This window comes from Cryptotermes secundus, unplaced genomic scaffold (genome assembly GCF_002891405.2).
Source record: "Cryptotermes secundus unplaced genomic scaffold, Csec_1.0 scaffold632, whole genome shotgun sequence".
NCBI lineage: Eukaryota > Metazoa > Arthropoda > Insecta > Blattodea > Kalotermitidae > Cryptotermes > Cryptotermes secundus.
The window spans coordinates 1,575,344-1,594,324 of record NW_019738356.1 but is presented as its reverse complement, the minus strand read 5'-3'; the positions used below and the strand labels follow the sequence as shown (position 1 = coordinate 1,594,324).

The 18,981-nt window shown below is 40.7% G+C and overlaps 1 protein-coding gene across 4 annotated transcripts in view; it reads left to right on the top strand.

Annotated features, from left to right (window-relative positions):
- LOC111870843 (electron transfer flavoprotein-ubiquinone oxidoreductase, mitochondrial) overlaps window positions 1-18,981 on the top strand; it is a 53,759-nt gene that overhangs the window by 5,916 nt on the left and 28,862 nt on the right. Inside the window, exons 1-5 of one of the 4 annotated variants that reach the window (XM_023863423.2) lie at window positions 10,164-10,214; window positions 10,679-10,786; window positions 13,045-13,197; window positions 15,951-16,109; window positions 17,129-17,325. In XM_023863423.2, the coding sequence (XP_023719191.1) occupies window positions 10,181-10,214; window positions 10,679-10,786; window positions 13,045-13,197; window positions 15,951-16,109; window positions 17,129-17,325 (651 nt within the window). In that variant the 5' untranslated portion in view covers window positions 10,164-10,180. Of the gene's footprint in view, window positions 1-10,163; window positions 10,215-10,532; window positions 10,578-10,678; window positions 10,787-13,044; window positions 13,198-15,950; window positions 16,110-17,128; window positions 17,326-18,981 lie in introns of those variants that run through there. The other 3 variants (XM_023863426.2, XM_023863424.2, XM_023863422.2) reach the window with 3 other exon arrangements.

Here is an 18,981-nt window from a genome sequence, read left to right as displayed (position 1 = left end):
TTTTTGTGTGTTTGTTGGTTTCTTTTTTTTTTTTTTTTTTATTTTTTAATTTGGGGGGGGGGGGGGGCAGATGCTTGGCTCCTCCCGCCCTGCCAATGAAGTAGTAGTAGGGTTGGTATAAATTGACAGAATTTCAAATGAGGCATGTGATTTTTTAATTACTTTTTATGATACTGTCACGTAATTGAGTGACCATAGACGGGGTTTGGATTCGCTATCGCATTTAGTGGACACTTTAATACACAACTCGTGACTACACTGTATAAGTCACTATCACACACAGACTAGTGTTTTCAGTCACGGTCTTCACTGCCCTACTTGGTAAATTATTCCAACGGCGAACTTTCCCCAGCTTCCTGGCTCACGTCCTTGCAGGCTGGCGGCCATCTCACATCGACCTCTTACTCTTCTAACTGCAGTGTCAAGACTACCTCGTAATGGCAGCTGGTCCTCGTTATATAGTCTCGGTACGGACGCGTAGAAAATACCGCTTCATTATTGCATGTTCTCGTGGGGGAAACGTGTCCCCAGAGCCGTTCCCTAGCAACGGCTATTGTACTGTCGCCTGTTTACACAGCTGTTACTTCTCAGTGAGTCTACATGCCACAATACATTTACCACTTCCTTCCGTACAGTGGATTTTACGCTGGAAACGCCGAGTCTCTACTGATACTGTATTCATAAAAATTTGTGGTGTTAGGCTACGTGTATGACGTAACACAATGACACCATGTAATCTGGCAAAAGTTTACCGATGTTTCGAAGAAACGTACTGCCTCCATCTTCAGGATCGAATAGTAAGCCAAGCAAGTACCAAAGAGAGCTGCCTGCTTCTTTGCTGGTTTTTTGCTTGATTTATTCTTAGACGCTGCCGCGACACATCTCTTTATAACATCTGTGAAGACTTATTGCAATACACAGCGTTTCATCTCAGAAGACAGTACTGTTCATGGTCACAGCTGTGAGAACCTCATTATTAAGAATTTCCCCCAAAATTCTGAAATTTGAAGGGTACGTGGGATTTATATTCGTTGAGCTGCTATTGAACGTATTTTCCTTATTTTACAAACTTCTGTCTGAGTATGTCCATGTATCCCCCCTAATTTTTCAGACTTACGAAATCACCTAGGAATCTGTCCCACTCCATAATTTTAGTGCTCTCTATGCAATCCATGTCCTTATCAATGAGGCTTATGAGATTACCTTGCTGTCTGTCTGTGTATCCTCCTTAATTTGTGTTAGGAGGCTTATGAGATCACCTTGCTGTCTGCGTATCCTCCTTAATTTGTGTTAGGAAGTCTATGAGATCACATTGTTGTGTGTGTATCCTCCTTAATTTCTGTTAGGAGGCTTATGAGATCACCTTGCTGTCTGTGTATCCTCCTTAATTCGTGTTAGTAAGTCTATGAGATCACATTGTTGTGTGTGTATCGCCCATTAATTTTTTTCTTTTTCTATTCGGCTCGTGTCATATCGGAGGAAAGTACGCGAATAGTCCTTCGCAAAATATCTTGTTATTCCTCTCATATTTCGGTTGTTAGTATCTTAAATCCAGCGATTCCACCCTCTCATCATCGCTCATTATCTTCGTAAACTTCGCAAACACGAATTCCCTATAGAACTAGAGGCAAGATGGAATCGTGCAAGAGATGGTGCAATAAGTACAGTTACGTTCCAGTCAGCTGCACAGAATTACGTACATAATCCACGCAAGTTCATCATGTTTGAGCCATCACCAAAGCAGACGCATGTTCAACTGATTTAACTGTTGATGAAACACTGCGTAAGATGTGCGGCGTACAGCTAAGGACATTACTAAAACATTGTCAGAACACCCTAAATTGGCGGTAATTGAGGAAACCAATTCGTATATTTTCCTTCCACAATGTCTGCTTGTCCACATTCTTCATCTCATAAATTTCTCAAGGAAGTCTGATTGAATTTTGTGCTAGAGGCAACAGTAAACTTATATTCGTAATGTCGGGTCTTAGGCTCTCGCAGAGGTCTGTCGCAGTTCTGTCACCTGGCATATAACGCTTTGTATTAACGGACTACACAGCCTTACATCCCATGAGAGAGAAATTTTGTTGTATTCAGAATATTTGAACTGCATTTATAGAGAAATTGTATTCGTCACCAAACAGGGCAAGTTGGCACAAAATCTCGAACTCCGTAGAGCCGAGTTTTCCTTGGGAAACCACCAGTCCCTCAGCTACTCAAGAAATTCCCAACGTTTTGTGGAACCTGAAGGTTCATTACCGAACTCAGGAGAGTCTGCCACTGGTCCCTATCCTGAGCCACATTAATCCAGTCCATAACACCCAATCCTATTGCTCTAAGTTCTATTTTAATATTATCCCACCACCTACTTGTAGGTCTTCCTTCTGACTTTCCCACCTCAAACCTGTACGCATTCCTATTGTCCTTCATGCCTGCTACATGCCCTACCTATCGAATCCTCCATTGATTTCATCATTATAATTATATTTGGCATGGATAGCGCAGTCGGTAGAGCGACTGGCTACGGGCTGGACGACCCTGGGATCGGAGTTCGAGTCCCGGTGGTGGCAAGAATTTTCTCTTCTCCAAATCGTCCAGACCGGCTCTGAGGTCCACCCAACCCCCTATTCAATGGGTACCGTGGGCTATTTCCCCGGGGGTAAAGCGGCAGTGGCGTGATGCTGACCACTCACATCCAACTAGTGACGAGGTCAAGAAAAAATGGGCCTATACATCCAGTCCCCCATACGCCTTCATGGCGTAGTGGTTAATTAATTAAGCACAGGGACAGCTTTACCTTTACCTTGTAGAGCTACGCAGCTCCTCACAAATTCCGAAAGGCACTCATATGACGCGGGGCCACGCAGTAACGTAATTGGTTGAGGCACTATGCTACAAGCTGGAAAGTCGCGGATTCAAGTCCCGATGAGGTCAATAGATTTTTTTCAATTCACCTAATCTTTCCAGCCGCACTATGGCCCGGGGTCGACTCAGCCTCTAACAGAAATGAGTGCCAGAAATTAATTAAATAATTTTCCTGGAGAGTAAAGCGCGGCCGGCGCGTAAGGCTGACAACTTTACCGCCATCTTTGAGCCGATTGTCTAGAAAATGTGGGAGCCTCAACGTCTCACAACCCTATGGGCCTCCATGGCCTGTTAGAGGGATGGCTTTACTTTTTTACTTACTCATATGACGCAATAACATGCTTGCAGATAGCGTTCAGTAGGGATCTCCGCTTTTCCTCAGATTAGGTCAGCTGCTGGGATCTTGCGGATTTCATCATATCACGAAACTACAAGTGGCTTCCGCCTAGGCACATCCTGTTGGTTCCCATCACGGATTGCTGTTCGTGAATTGTTCGCTGCACCGGATCCTTGCCTCGGCCGACCGATATCAGGGAATCCCTTTACACGTGTATAACCGACAGATGTAGAACTTCATTGCAATTTACAGTCACCAAAGTCCATGCACTCTACGAGCCAGGCTGCGTCATACATTATATAGACAACCTTACGGAAGGAAAGTCCTCGTAAGTATTTCTGAATTTCCTAGCGGCTTTTGAATACAGGAATTATGTTAAAAATAAAATCAAGTAGCTAATGATTAAGCAGCCTATGTCACCAACTGAAAATGCCTCACCGTCGTTCCAACAATAGATGGAGTAACAAACAAACTCCGTGATTTTAGTCCGCAAGCGAACTATACTTGTACCTACCGAGCGATCGTCGCTTGTCGGCGAAGTAAGTGTCAACTTTAACGGATAGAGGGTGTCAGGTGGTCAGCGCAACGAATCCTCACGGCCGTTAATTTCGGGTTTCTAGACCGGAACCGCTATTTCCTTGAAATAGCTCCTCAATTATCCTGAGGCTCAGTGGACCCGGTTCCAGACCCACTTCTTCTCAGAAAACAGTAGATGGAGTAGACTGTTGGAAGCATAGACCGTGTTTTTTAGCCTCTGGGTTGTGCGTGAGACAAAAAGTAGCTTGGCAGTGATTATAGCTGCAATGTGAGAGGGAAGCAATGGTGTTACATTATGATTAAGGCGTTGTTATAACCAATACATAAAAAACCTACAGTCTCTATCTGGCAGTGGACTCGACCAAATTCACTGAGCATTCTGTTGAGAACGGACATGTTACAAGCCGGAAGGTCGCGGGTTCGGTTTCTGATGAGGTCATTGGATTTTTTTTATTGACCTAATCCTTCCATTCAAACTATGGCCCTGGCGTCGACTCAGCCTCTAACAGAAACGAGTACCAGGAATATTCTTGAGGGGTAAAGGGCAACTGGGAGCGGTCTAAGGCGTGCACTGTCTTCGCTCGCTCGGAAGCCGGGATCGTGGGTTCGAATCCCACTCAAGGAATGGATGTTTGTGTGCGTTTTTCTGTGTTTGTGTACAGGTAGAGGCCTTGCGACGAGCTGATCACCCGCCCAAGGAGTCCTACCGAATGTGTAAGATCTAGAAAAACCGAAGTGAACGGAGAAGTTCATGGAGATAGGCCTAGGCCCACTGGGGCTGTAGTGCCAAGGAAAAAAAAATGTCGGCCGGACGGCGCGAAAGGCTGACAACCTTACCGCCATCTGTGAACCGATTGTCTAGAAAATGTGGAAGCCTCGTCGTCTCACAACCCTATGGGCCTCCATGGCCTGTTACAGGGATAGCTTTATATTACCATATTTGAATACACGGGCTCTAATTAGTGACATAGTACACTTTAATATTATAACTATTAATGTAATAATTACAGTATTCTGCGATATGACGCCATGTAGTCTCGTAGATATTAACCAATATTTCGGAAGAACCTGTTGCTTGCTTCTTCAGAGTATGAAAGTAAGACGCATTGGAAAGACGATCAGTGACATAAGAACGAGAGGACAAGGCCGGAAACCGAGCAGGTTAACATAGAGGTAATGCTCAAGATTCGTATTTGGAAGGTCCTACATTCGGTTCTCTGCAGAGACATCTGCTATCCTGATTAAGGATATCCACGGCGTTTGCATTTCGTCCAGGAAAATGCCACAGTAATATCTGGACTACACTGCGACTGTCTTCTTCAAATCACTTCCGGTTCAGCTGTAATCCTGCCATTTAATATTATTTAATTCGTGCCAGTAAAATGTTCCTTCTGATAACTGAAGCACAGCCAGTTTTCGAAGCGATGTTTCCCTATATCCGATAGAATGTTAGAAGTCTGAGAGAAGTTTAATGTTTTGTTGTATTTTCCTAGAATGCTGGAATAGTGTGGGCTGATTTAGGCTAGACGGCCCATGTGGAATATACGAGAGAAAGTCAGTAAATAAGTCACAAATGGAGGTAAAATATTTATAATTGACGTAATAGGTTTTCTATGTGTATCACTAGGTAGCAGCACATTCCACCTTCATGACAGTCTAGGTAGCATACGCGCATGCGCATGTTTAGAGGCTGGTTTTAGTAGTCAAAATGGCGACAGTTCCTGAGTATACTACCGAAGAGCAGCGTTCTGTTGCACATTTTTGTGGGCCAAAGGACTCAATGCAAATTATATCAGTAAAGAAATTGTATCTGTTTAAGGTGGGAAGTGTTTGTCACGTAAAGCGGTTCATAATTCGGTCGAGAAATTATTTCAAGGACGTTCGAAAGTCGCAAACGATGCCCAATGCGGAAATGACTGAGACAGCAACCAAAAGATTTCTATGCAGCTGGTTTCGACGCACTGGTAAAGCAATGGGGCAGGTGTATTAATGTTAGTGGAGGATATGTCGAGAAAAAATATGTTTTTGCAGTTTCCAGTGTCATATGTTTTATGCTTTATATCCATTTGTGACCTATTTACTGACTCTCGCTCGTACTTGGGCCAGGTCTGCTAAACAGCCAGCCTATGGATCTAGGCGCTGCACAGTCCTGTCAGACATTTTCTTTCCTACTGCTGAAGATTTTAGCAATATTTCACAAACACATGAAGAGCACGTGATCCTGCGTAACCATCATGCATTGCGTTTTGCTTAATGAGTCTTCTCTAATTCACTTACCGGTGATTTGAGTGTCTGTGCACCTACAGACGATATTTATGATCGTTAGGCTCAGAGAAGACACCGGATATAGAAATTAGCATGAAGATCTGAGGTTCTCAGACACCAACTGTGAAGTTTACTGTCTTCTGGGGTCTGACTGAGCTAGATTTTCCTATTTATTTAATTAAGATTTATATTATTATTTAAAATGGAAGAAGAAAACATAAGAGAGCAGACAGCCATCTCCTCTCCACCCACCTGGATTTTTTAAAAATGTCAAAATTAAAGAAACAAGGAAATATACCAAAATTTAATGCGAAAAATTGAAAGGTAAAGCTATCCCTGTAAGAGGCCGTGAAGGCCCATAGGTTTGTGAGACGTCGAGGTTCCCACATTTTCTAGACAATCGGCTCACAGAGTGAGGTTGTCATCCTTACGCGCCAGCCGCCCTTTACACCCCAGGAAGATTCCTGGCACTCATTTCTGTTAGAGGCTGAGTCGACCCCAGGGCCATAGTGCGGCTGGAAGGTTTAGGTTAATTGAAAAATCCAGTGACTTTGTCGGGACTAAAGTTGGAGTATTTTTTTAAAATGCTCTTCTGTCCTGTGTACTGTGGGACGATGGGGAAAAAAGAGTCGTAAATGGCGTTTGGAGTTTGTAACCAAATTTTCTGGCTCCTTCTGCCTAGGAAGAAAATTCTCGCGATGTCCATTGCTGTGACGCTATGCAGTCTGGTAGACGCGTACCAGCCTTTCTGGAGGAACCTGCTGCCGTCATGTTCCGGAAAAATCTGGAGATAGAAGGCTCCTCCGAAACGCCGATAGGTATCTACCAGACTACACGGTGTCATATGCTAGAATTATTCATATTTAAAAATGGAATTACGAGTAAATTTGACGTTATATTATATAAAATTGTGTCGGTTCATATGATATTGTGACGTGGATCGCGCAGTACCTATCACGTAACTGTTTTCTGTGTTATCCGTGCCAAGGCTAAATAAGGAGCAGCGAACACTGTTCAGTCAGTAGTGAGTGATGAGTGAGTGAGGATTGAGCCAGTTACGAGTGAATGACATTGACTGCAGCAGAAGAAGTAATTGTGATACTGCAGATGGCAGTAATTGTGAGATTGTAAATTGTGTAATTGTGAGAGCGAGTGAAATAAATTCGTTATATCCAATACGGTGTGAAGTTACTTTTCGCGTGACCTACCTAACACGTGACAATATTATTGTTAGTAGCAATAAGAGTGACTGCAGCAAACTGCTTGAAACAGCGCCCTTCTTGAGAAGCTAACAGGAACAGGAACTCAATTCCCAATCTTTAATTAAACCTGAAGTTTTTTTATAGCTATCAAAGGACTCCACCACGAGTCCCTATTCCTATCCAGATTAATCAAATCTGCTCTCTTCTCTAGCTCTTCCTCATGTTTTGTATTCGGGAGGTACTTCATTCAAATACGGGCCTGAATATCGGGTAGCCTGAGGTGGTTGTCCTCAGTCACTCCAAGCGAATATTGGTATAGCACCTCCAAAAGTCACGACAACCCCCTCCACAATCCTTACATACTCGTCTATATATTATGTATATTAATCGCGACTTTTGACTGGTAAAAAGCCAGGGGAAGATATTTCTGTTGAAACCAGTATTGATGCCCCATGGCATTCATACTGACAACTGAAATCAGACTGTACAGACAACTCCTGCTGTCTCCTCGGATTTCAAAGGGCTAAGTAATGAGTAATATGGCCATGCAGAAAATTATATTTACGAGTAATTCAGTAGGTTATTCTAGTTCATTCAATGGCCGTAATTTCATACTGATGAAAATACAAGGAATTTTAGGCAGCTGTTTTTCGCTGTCCACGTTGCCATATTACCTGACAAAATTAGCGCCTCTGCTTCATTTGTTTACATTGATAGGCTTGCTGTTTTGCGTTTATGCAGGAATTGCAAATTTGCAAGGGAAGTCATGACGTCACTAACGAAAGACGTTTGAAATAAAAGTTATAGAGATAAATTAAACACATTTTATAGCCAGTACACTTCTTTTTCACCGTAATTCTTCCGTTTTTTCTAGAGAATTAAACAGAAGTGACTTTTATGTTTTGTCATCACATATAACTCGAGAATCGCTGGGCTGATTTTGACCTAGTTTCTCATTACAAGTAACAGAACAGTGAATATGCCAGTGACTTTCAAGACCCAAGATGAAACACGGTGTGTAGGTATAAGAACAACTGGATCAACTTATTTTATGTAACATTAATCATAAACATAACGACACAAGAGTAAGGACTTTAGGAAGTTCAGATATTAAAGCCATGATCATCGATAATCTCGATTATATACAGTGCGATAACAAGCGTTCGTAATATGGACTAGTCTCAATTGCCGCGCAACCTATTATACATAAGTGTAAGGCCGTGACATCTACACGCGCTAGTGGAAACTAAGAGACCAACTAGAACTGTCTACAGCTGATTCTCACCAGTAGAAGTAATTAAATATATGTATACACACACGCGTCAGGCACTACCACAAGGAATAGTTCAATATGTAAAGTGAGTTGGAGAACCAAGGGCCGCGGCATAGCCCAAGTGGTTAGTCGCTGGCTTCCCACCACGGCGGCCCGGGTTCGATCCCGGGTATGGTCAAGTGGGATTTGTGGTGGACAAAGTGGCGCTGGGGCAGGTTTTCTCCGAGTACTTCGGTTTCCCTTGACAATCTTCATTCCACCAATTGCTCCACAATCTGGGGCGGGTACAATAGGGCAGAAGTGGCCGCAGTACAAGGGACTTCGTCCCGCCCCACTAGCAATAAAAAAAAAGTTGGAGAACCGGGTTTTGATTTGCGAAGGAATGCAAAATTTTCTCCTCTCCATGGCGTGCAGACTCTCAAGTCTTTACTCTCTTATGTTCAGTGGACATTGAAGTCTATTTCCCTGGGAGTAAAGCGACCGGAGTGTGAAGCTGACCACTTTCAGCAATCCATGTTTCTTCTCTTTATTACACAGCCTGACCTTAATGATCCCCCCCCCTTGGTATTACAGCCCCAGTGGGCCTAGGCCTACCTCCATGAACTTCTCCGTTCACTTCGGTTTTTCTACACATTCGGTAGGACTCCTTGGGCGGGTGATCAGCTCGTCGCAAGGTCTCTACCTGTACACAAACACAGAAAAAAACACACACACACAAACTGAACATCCATGCCCTGAGTGGGATTCGAACCCACAATCCCGGTTTTCAAGCGAGCGAAGACAGTACATGCCTTAGACCGCTCGGCTACCGTGACCGGCGACCTTAATGATTTTTTTTCCCCTTAGCGCTACAGCCCCAGTGGGCCTAAGCCTACCTCCATGAACTTCTCCGTTCACTTCGGTTCTTCTAGATCTTACACATTCGGTAGGACTCCTTGGGCGGGTGATCAGCTCGTCGCAAGGTCTCTACCTGTACACAAACACAGAAAAAAACACACACACACAAACTGAACATCCATGCCCTGAGTGGGATTCGAACCCACAATCCCGGTTTTCAAGCGAGCGAAGACAGTACATGCCTTAGACCGCTCGGCTACCGTGACCGGCGACCTTAATGATTTTTTTTCCCCTTAGCGCTACAGCCCCAGTGGGCCTAAGCCTACCTCCATGAACTTCTCCGTTCACTTCGGTTTTTCTAGATCTTACAAATTCGGTAGGACTCCTTGGGCGGGTGATCAGCTCGTCGCAAGGCCACTACCTGTACACAAACACAGAAAAACGGAGACACACAAACAAAACATCCATGCCCTGAGTGGGATTCGAACCCACGATCCCGGTTTCCAAGCGAGCGAAGGCAGTACATGCCTTAGACCGCTCGGCTAACGTGACCGGCGACCTTAATGATTATCATCACAAAATCCTGTCACAGAAAATTATCTTGAGGAATGGGTTATTTTTGTTGTTAATATTTGCCTTGAATGTATGAAGAGTAGGCCTCCTCGGCCCTTGCACCGCGTCCTACAGTGGTCTATTTTGCTTAGATATTTGCCTTAGTTGAACCTGCAGTTTTACGCAAAAACATGAACGGTGGGCAGTAGGCACGTATATCTAATGGATCTAATGTGTGGTGGGTAGACTATCCTACGTTGGTATTGGGCAACATATCACTGCGCATGTGCGGAGATGTATGTATGTTTAGTTATGGCAGCTGTCGCGTGTAAGTCTCCGAACTTGAGTAAGTTAATTTTAAATACACAGCTTTCTATGCAATAAAATCATGTCTGTAAGAGATGTCGCACACTTCCGGACGTTAAGATAATATTTGAATGCGTAAAATATGGAACTTTAATTATATCGTAGTTTGGTATTATACGTTTGCATTTTTTGTAAGGTTACGAAAGCAATATGCACAGCTGACTGGCAGCAAGAGCCAAATTTGCTGCCTGAACTATGTTAAATTTTAACTGTGTGCATTTATGTTATAGTAATTCATGCATTACAGACATTTGTATAGGCTCTTATCCATTTCATGGTTGTGGGAATAGTCGCCATGCTATTCATTGTTTCGAAATGAATATTAATGTGGACTTTGTACAAGGTTGACTTGCTTAATGTACTTTGTACACATATGGTACAATACCTTCTCTGAATTTCAGACCAGTTACTTCTCTAATAAATTACGAATGTCTTGCATTCCAGTGCGAGGGCTGTCATGGCTTGCAAAACGATATTATTCGGAGCAGATATTCCCAAAAATAACAACCCATTACAGTATAGTTCCAAGAGAAACAGACCCAAGATGGAAAGGTAGGTTTATGTACTTTATGTAAGTGTAAACTACATGAGAATTCACGTTAATCATCACTGTTAATTTATCGTACATTCACTCAACCCAAATCCAGTGTAAATTGAATAGATCTATGCTGTGTTTTACTTTATGACACATTTCAGCCATTTTTGGCTGTCATCAGGTATGTATCATTTTACAGTCAGACTCTACTTAGTCTGCTATATTTTCTCTTACATTGGCCAGTATTTACATTTTAAGGGGAAGGTTATATATGCTATTTACAGCATTATTGCCAGCTATAGTTCATATGCAGACTTAAAAATATATTAGATTAAATTAAATTTTAAATTAAGTTAAAATAAAATAAAATGAAATTGAGATTTATTGTTATTACTGATGTTGAATTATTGTTATTATTACTAACTTCTGTGTGTTTATGTACGTATATTGTTCTTTCGCACCACATAATGGTATAACCATTGGAAATTTAAGTATTCTATTTTTCTCGCCTGTCAATGCTAACTTTAATTTTCCTTGGAATTATTATTAATTTAGTCCCCTTTTATAAACTGTCATATTTTGTATTTTGTTCTTTAATTATTTTTGTGTATTTCTATCTACTCATGCTAACTTTGTAATTGGCCTCTGTGCTGTTAAGTTTGTGCTTAAATAAACATGAAATAATAATAATTTTTTTTATAATTAAATTATCTCTTGTTGTAGTTTTAAATATTTTTTTTGTCATGCATAAGTGATCTGTTTTCATGTCAAAAGTATAATTTTGTATGTTAACATAATTTTTTCAGTTTTTATGTTCAGTTACAGAGTGGGTAATGTTCGGTCTAATGTGACATACAAGTTCACAACACTTCAATCCTCGCTCACCTTACATGTTTCGATTCAAAAGAATCATCCTCAGAGGCGCACCACTACGATAAGGAAACACTGTCACATAAGATATTTTAAACAATATGCACTTAAGCTATGAATAATGCTCACTATATAAATTTTGTTATTATTGTGATTGGTATTGATGTTTGTCTTAGGCACTCACAATGGCGCTTCTTGAAGTGTAGATTTACTTATGATGACGTTTCTTTTAAGTGTAATTGGTGGTTATTCTGACTGGGGTTAAAATTTTAATACAATTTTAAATGCATTGGGAGCCAACTGTATGGAAAAGTGAACTTCATATTGCGTGCAGTATGATTTTGTGGATGGCATATTTTAGGACAATTTGAAAGGTGTCAAAATATATGCTTGGGGTAGCAGAATATCTTGTGCCAACACTGGTGAAACGGTATTTGCCTCTGGAGATAAAGTTGGCAGTCCCTGTAGCAATGGAAGCTAATGAAAACAGTTTCAATTATGTCAGAAGGTGTGTCAAAGCCTTCGTTCTGTTTGTGTTTCCATTTATAGTCATCAGCGCTGCTGCCAAGAGTCACACTTCTTGACTGTTGTTGTAACAAAGTTTGAAGTTGTCCTTAAACCTATAATGTCATATGAATGAGTACATCAAATTTAAATGTACTTTGTGCCAAGTTTTTCACTTCCACTCTATAATAAAATATGCAGAAATAAAATTGTGTATATTTGTTGAAAAATCTGGTGTCTTCTGGTATATGATGCTCTGTACTCTTGTAAAAAAGTTTACTTGTGTTGCTATTCTCTGTTTGTTGACTTACTCTTTGACCCTGAAGATGGTGGCAGTATCTTACTCTGAAATGTTAGTAAAACTGTATCAGGCTACATGTTGTCACATCCCAGAAAGCAACACTGTTCAGTCACTGCTGTGAGAACATCAAACCAATCATGCCCTTTTAGTATTTGTATTCACACTGAAGTTTATACATAGAAGATTCATTTAATATATATCAAGAACTTAACACATGTGTGATACAAGAAGGAAATAATATAATCATGTCATCAAGTTCATTTTATGAAAAATTGAATCTAAGTACAAAAGAATTTTAGCTAGTATTAAATAATAATAAAATGACCTTAAAAGGGGCTGAAAGGTAACATTTTATAAAAAGTAAACTTATTTGAGGCTTTGAAATTCCATCATATGATATATTTTTTTTTTTTTATTTTGTGTGTAACTTTGTGTGTATTTCTGCTGTGTGATATTCATTTAGTGGCTGACACCTGTCATGGAACTAATTAGAAATGAAGGTTATCTAAGAGTATGCACTAATAAGCCATAACAATATTTTTTTTTTCTGTTGAATTCTAATATTTGAATGTTTATTTTCCTTCTGTTTTAAAAATATAGATGTGAATATGGAGAGGTTTGGAGATGAGGCAGATGTATTGATTGTTGGCGGTGGCCCAGCTGGTATGTCCGCAGCCATCAGATTAAAACAGCTCGCTCAGCAGAATTCCAAAGAATTGAGGGTGTGCCTAGTAGAAAAATCAGCTGAGATAGGTGAGTTTAATTTTGATTGTCTGTGAAGAACGTATGTTGTCATTATATACATATTTATGCATCGTGCCATAGTTCACATGGTTGGACATTGACTTTTCATTATGGAGACCTGGGTACAATCCCAGGCTCTTTCATGTCAGACTCATGTCTGACTAATTGGTGCTGGAGCAGGTTTTCTCCAAGTTCCTTTATATTTTCCTCTACTCATTATTGTTCCACTATTGCACCATGTCACTGCCCCTGATGTGTGTGATTTCCCTGACCAGGTAGCACATTATCGCTTTCTCATCTTTTAGGGTTTTAATTTGGGGTCTTCATCATTGACCTTGGACTAGTCTGGTTACAGAGTAAGGAATTTAGTTTGTAATATTTATTATTGCACATGATACATAAAAGGAATTAATAATTTGGATATCCTCTCTTTTCAGCCACAAATTACATCTCTGAAACTGGTCAGCAGATTCTGATTAAATGTGCTAAAAATATTTTAGTTAATCTGTTTAACATAAATCATAATTTAAATGAAGCATATATAAAACTTTACAGATCAAATATAGTAGTAGGAAAAAGCGTAACATTTTAATTAGCTTGCCACATGATTTCCACAGTATTAAATAAATATAAAGGCCAGGTACATGTAAATTTGCAACAGTCACTTTTGAAAAATACGCAGCACACCTGCTCTGGTATCAATTTAAAACTCGCTGTTCATGCTGGTAGCTATCTTGAACATTCAGATAGTTCATAAAGTAAGAGATAGATGGCAGTAGAAGTTGTATTTTGGGAAGATATGAAGGCCGGATGGGCAATGCCTAGGCCTTTTTGGTATTTACAGTATTTTTTATACACTAAAAAAGAAGATCTGTTCCTCCGTTCGCAGCCAGTGCGAATAGGGTGATGGGCTGCAAATGGAGGAACATATCTTCTGGGACTGTAAACTGTACAAGGACCAGCAGGCAACAGTGATGGGCATTTTGTATGAGAACAGCAAAAGAAAGAATACCTGAAGTCTTAAGGCTAGAAGAAAAGAGATTTCTGCAAGGTGTCTGTTACTTCGTAAACAACATTCCTATATTTATATAAAATACATATGTAAGAAAAGTTAAAGAAATAATTGTACTGATTATTAACAGTATACTCTCAGATTTAAGTTAAGATCTGTATTAAGAATCGCTTGGAGACCGCTATGATAGAATAAGATGTTTATAAGAATGTGCTACAGAAGGCTGGATGGGCATTGCCTAGGCCTTTTTGGTATTTACAATATTTTTTCTACAATAAAAAAGACTAGCAGTAGATGGCAGGTGATACTTTAAGAGGATTGTGCTGTCATTTTACAACAGAAACGTGAGTTAATGGGCAAAATTAAAAAAAAGAATCTTACACTTGAAACTTCTTGAATGTAATACAGATAGAAACCAGATTTTTGGAAGATAACTTGGGTAATAACATAACACTATATTTTATTAGGATAAAGAAATATGTAGATGTAAGAAATTAGGATATGGGTAAGTTAAAGCTTATATCAGGCTTGTAAATTTTGAGGTTTTTGCACAGAATTTTGGTTTGATTCCAAAAGATTACCCTCCAGTCACTGTGGAGAAGAACGGAATCTCTGCCCCTGGTAGAAATAACATGTAGGTTGTTATGCCTGTGTTCAGGTATTTTTACTGACTGAGCCACCTGTGCTCATGAAAATATTAGAGATTTATTTTAAATACTGGTAATTTGGTTACTCAAACATATGCAGTGTGTATAACCTGCCTTCTGCGTTCTTTGAAGTTTCTAGGATGTAATAAGTTACCGCCTCTGTGGTCTAGTGGTCAGTGTTCCTGGCTACAGATCCAGAGGTCCGAGTTCAATTCCCGGCACTACCAGATTTTTTCTGAGAAGTAGTGGGTCTGGAATGGGGTCCACTCAGCCTTGTGATGAGCTATTTCAAGGAAATAGCGGCTCCGGTCTAGAAAACCGAAATTAACAGCTGTGGGGATTTGTTGCGCTGACCATGTGACACTCTCTATCTGCAAAAGTTGGCACTAAACTTCACCGACAAGCAGCAATTGCTCGGTCAGTATAATTCGTTTATGGACTAAAATCATGGAGTTTTTTTTTTTGTTTGTTTGTGGATGTAATAAGTATTGTGACATGTTACCTTACGTCCATCACCGCGACAACCACTACAATTGGAACGGACACTTCCACGACAACGAATACATGGAAATTGTGGAGTTCCCGCAGCGAAAAATCGTAGTAACGAATTGTCGTTGAGTAACAGCGGATGAGACGAAACACGTTACCATTGTAATCTATAGGGAGCTTCCCAAAGCAACGGATTGCCAAACACGTGAGATCGAACCTTGGCGAGGGTGTCCTCTATTGAGTCTGCGTGCGCCTTACATAAAGGGCCTGGCCTCGAACAGAAGTAGAGAATTAGAGAACTGAGAATCAAGTATTAGAGAACAGAAGCCAAGTGAGACTACAACTGATAACAATTGTAAAGAGTGTAAGAGTGAGTACCCAATAAAGATTAGCTAAATCTGAGACCCACGTGAAGTTATTTGTCGCGTGACATACCCAACACGTGACAGTATATTTCTTATCATTTCCAATTTTTCTTTTGTTTCAGTAGGCCACAAACTGCTGACTTGAAATTTATGTATGCTTGGAAGGAAAGAATGGGGAATATCAGATGTCTACCTGTTTAATTATTTTAAGAAACATTAAAAATGTTTCTTTCTTTTGTTGTGTATTAGGAGGTCACATATTATCTGGTGCCTGTGTAGATCCAGTTGCACTAAATGAACTAATTCCGGACTGGAAGGATAAGGGTGCACCTCTGAACACTCCAGTCACAACGGACAGGTTCAGTATACTTACAGAGACCTCGAGGATACCTGTTCCCATTCTCCCAGGTGAGTAATCTTTTGCATTTCAGGCAACAGATATGAAAAACGGTGTAAGCACAACTCATATATTCAGAAAAGTAAAGGTGACATGGTCCCTGTACAAGCCTGGATATTTGTTGTGCCACCAAGGGAGCCCACATTTAAATTTATTGAGAAAGTTATGTACACAGAAAAAGACTTTGATAGTTTTCCTTTGTAATGGTGTAACCCATTAATGTGTATACTAAATTATTTCTGAGATATAATGATTTTATTTTGGATACCTTTCATCCAGACAGCCTGTATATGGAGGAGTGGAGGTATAGCTCCATGTATTTTTAGCCTTGGCTTTATGCACCAGCCTCCTTAAATCCTGGAGAAAGAGTCCCTGATACTCATTAGACAGGAGGCTGGGTTAGCTCCAGAGTCAGTCTCAACTTGTATCTTGAAGGAGCCATCATCCATTCAGCTGATACATAGCTTGAGTTGCTGACAGCTTCATCTCTGGCTTCACGGCCCTTTAAGTTTAGCCTTAGCCTCCCTTAGAAATACTCTCAATTCTTTTCTTTCTTGAGCTTTTCGTCTCCATCTTTTCTATACGTAGAGTTTCTATGTCAACCTGTATGTCATCTAACCACCTTAACTTGGGTCTTCCAACTCCATGTCTGCCTTCCGGTTCAGTGTTGAGTGTCGTTTCTGGTATACTGGTATGTGCCCCAGTCATTCCAATCTTCTAATTTTGATTTCGGTCACAATATCTGGGGATTTATATGCATTTTGTAGTTCCAGATTGCTTCTTACTCTCCACATTCCTTGTTCACATTTTGATCTGTAAACTTCCTTAAAATATTTCCTACCCAGGTCATTAGATTGACTGACAGCATCATTAAGTAAAATAAAAAGGAACATACATGACTTGACATCCCAGAAATCTAATGTTGATGTTCACTACCGTGACAATCTTAAATCTCAGTTCTATAATAGCACTAATGGACTTTGTTTAATTTTGTATTGAGTGTAGTACACAGGATATTTTTGTTTTTAAGGTTTCCCTTTACGGAACCACGGAAACTATGTGGTACGGCTTGGCCACGTTGTGAGGTGGCTGGGCGAACAAGCAGAAGCACTTGGTGTAGAGATGTACCCAGGCTATGCAGCCTCAGAAGTGCTGTATCATGAAGATGGCAGTGTGAAAGGGGTTGCCACTAATGACGTCGGTATTGCCAAGGATGGATCTCCTAAGGTAAGAAAGTATATCTTAACAGTATGCACTTGGAATGTATGACAGCAATAAATATTGTAACGTTTTTCGTTACCGATGAAACCGTTCACCTTGTTAACTAGTTTATTTACAAGCTACAAGTCCAAACTACAATTAATTATAACAAAGTAATGGGTATTGACAAATTATAAACCCTACAAAATGATGTGTTCAATAGTCTTCTTGATGTAGTTATAACATGGGAGCTATACGAGTGTCACTGTATTACACACTCCCAATCGCTTCTCAGTTGTCACAAACTGTCACTGAGTATCACACAATAACTCTTCTGATCACACGTTCGGGTCTTCTCCCTGCGATCACTAAACTGCAACTCACTCCGTGGCTGCTGCATTAAAAACTGTCTTCGATGGCTGCTACATTTTAACTCGACTCAGCTCAACTCAACTGTCCTTGGCGGCTGCTACACTTCAACTGCTCACTGCTGACCAACTGACTGCTGCTATATTCCAACTCAACTTCGTAGGCAGTGTAGTTCTCTTATAAACCCTCAGCCGGACAACGGGAAAAACGCCTTGCTTCCTTGTTGCCTACTCGCCTGTTTACCGATGTTGCTGGGCAGTGCTGTCTAGAGTTGTTTACGGCTCCGTAGCAACTGCGGCATCCCGTGTTACGTCACTGTGAGGAAAGGGGTGTCTGCTGGCTTATTACCGTAGGAACGGTAACACTCCGAAAGTGTTACGTCACCGCTAGCGGGGTAGGGGAAGGAGTGTTGACTTGCCTGTTACCATAGTAACGACAGCACTCCGATGCCGCCACAGCAGCGCTGGGGAGGGAGGGGGTGTCCTCCATAGCGCAACATGTCACACTGTATATTGTAATGTTCCAGAGTGTAGCCTCATGGTAGCAGTTCCCAAAGTGGGCTGCAGTAGGATTACCTAGGGGGGCACTGGAGGTGGGCCTGTCTGAGTGTGTTGTTCGCTTATATATGATGAAATTTAGACCAGATGCTGGGAAATTGGTATAACCTCATCAAGCCCATCCTCGCAGTAAGAATTTAGTGAAAGTGAAGTAGTTACTAATGCGGTATCTTATTTCATTGTTATTATTATCTTATTGAGTTTTGCAAACCCCTCTTCTGAAGAATGCTTTTTATAGGGTAGGGCGAGGGGCACTGAGGGTGCAGTTATGGATGCAAGTGAGTGGTGACCTGAAAAAGTTTGGGATCTGCTGTTTAAGAGAAACTTCCAGCGTCCCTCTTTTGTGCAGAAACAGATCTTCTCTAGGTTATTTTATGACACTTTCAGTATCTAGACTGTATAGTGTTCAATAGTAGCATTATTTATGAATGGTGAACTGGAGAGGATTTGAAAGAAGTCATTCATGACCATTGCCTGGATTTTGATGACCTGAAAATATTTAAAAAATGACCAAAGAAATCCAGAAAAATGACCTAGAATAAGACCCAAAAATGTAATACACAGGGCCCGGATTTTGATGACCTGAAAATATTAAAAAATGACCTATAAAATGACTGAAAAAATCCAGAAAAATGACCTAAAGGAGAAAAGGAAGAACACTGCGCTTCCATGTTATTCACATTTTTAGAAAACATATGAAGAAAAATTCCCTAAAATGACCCAAAATGACAAGAAATACCCTTAGAAGTCCAAAAAT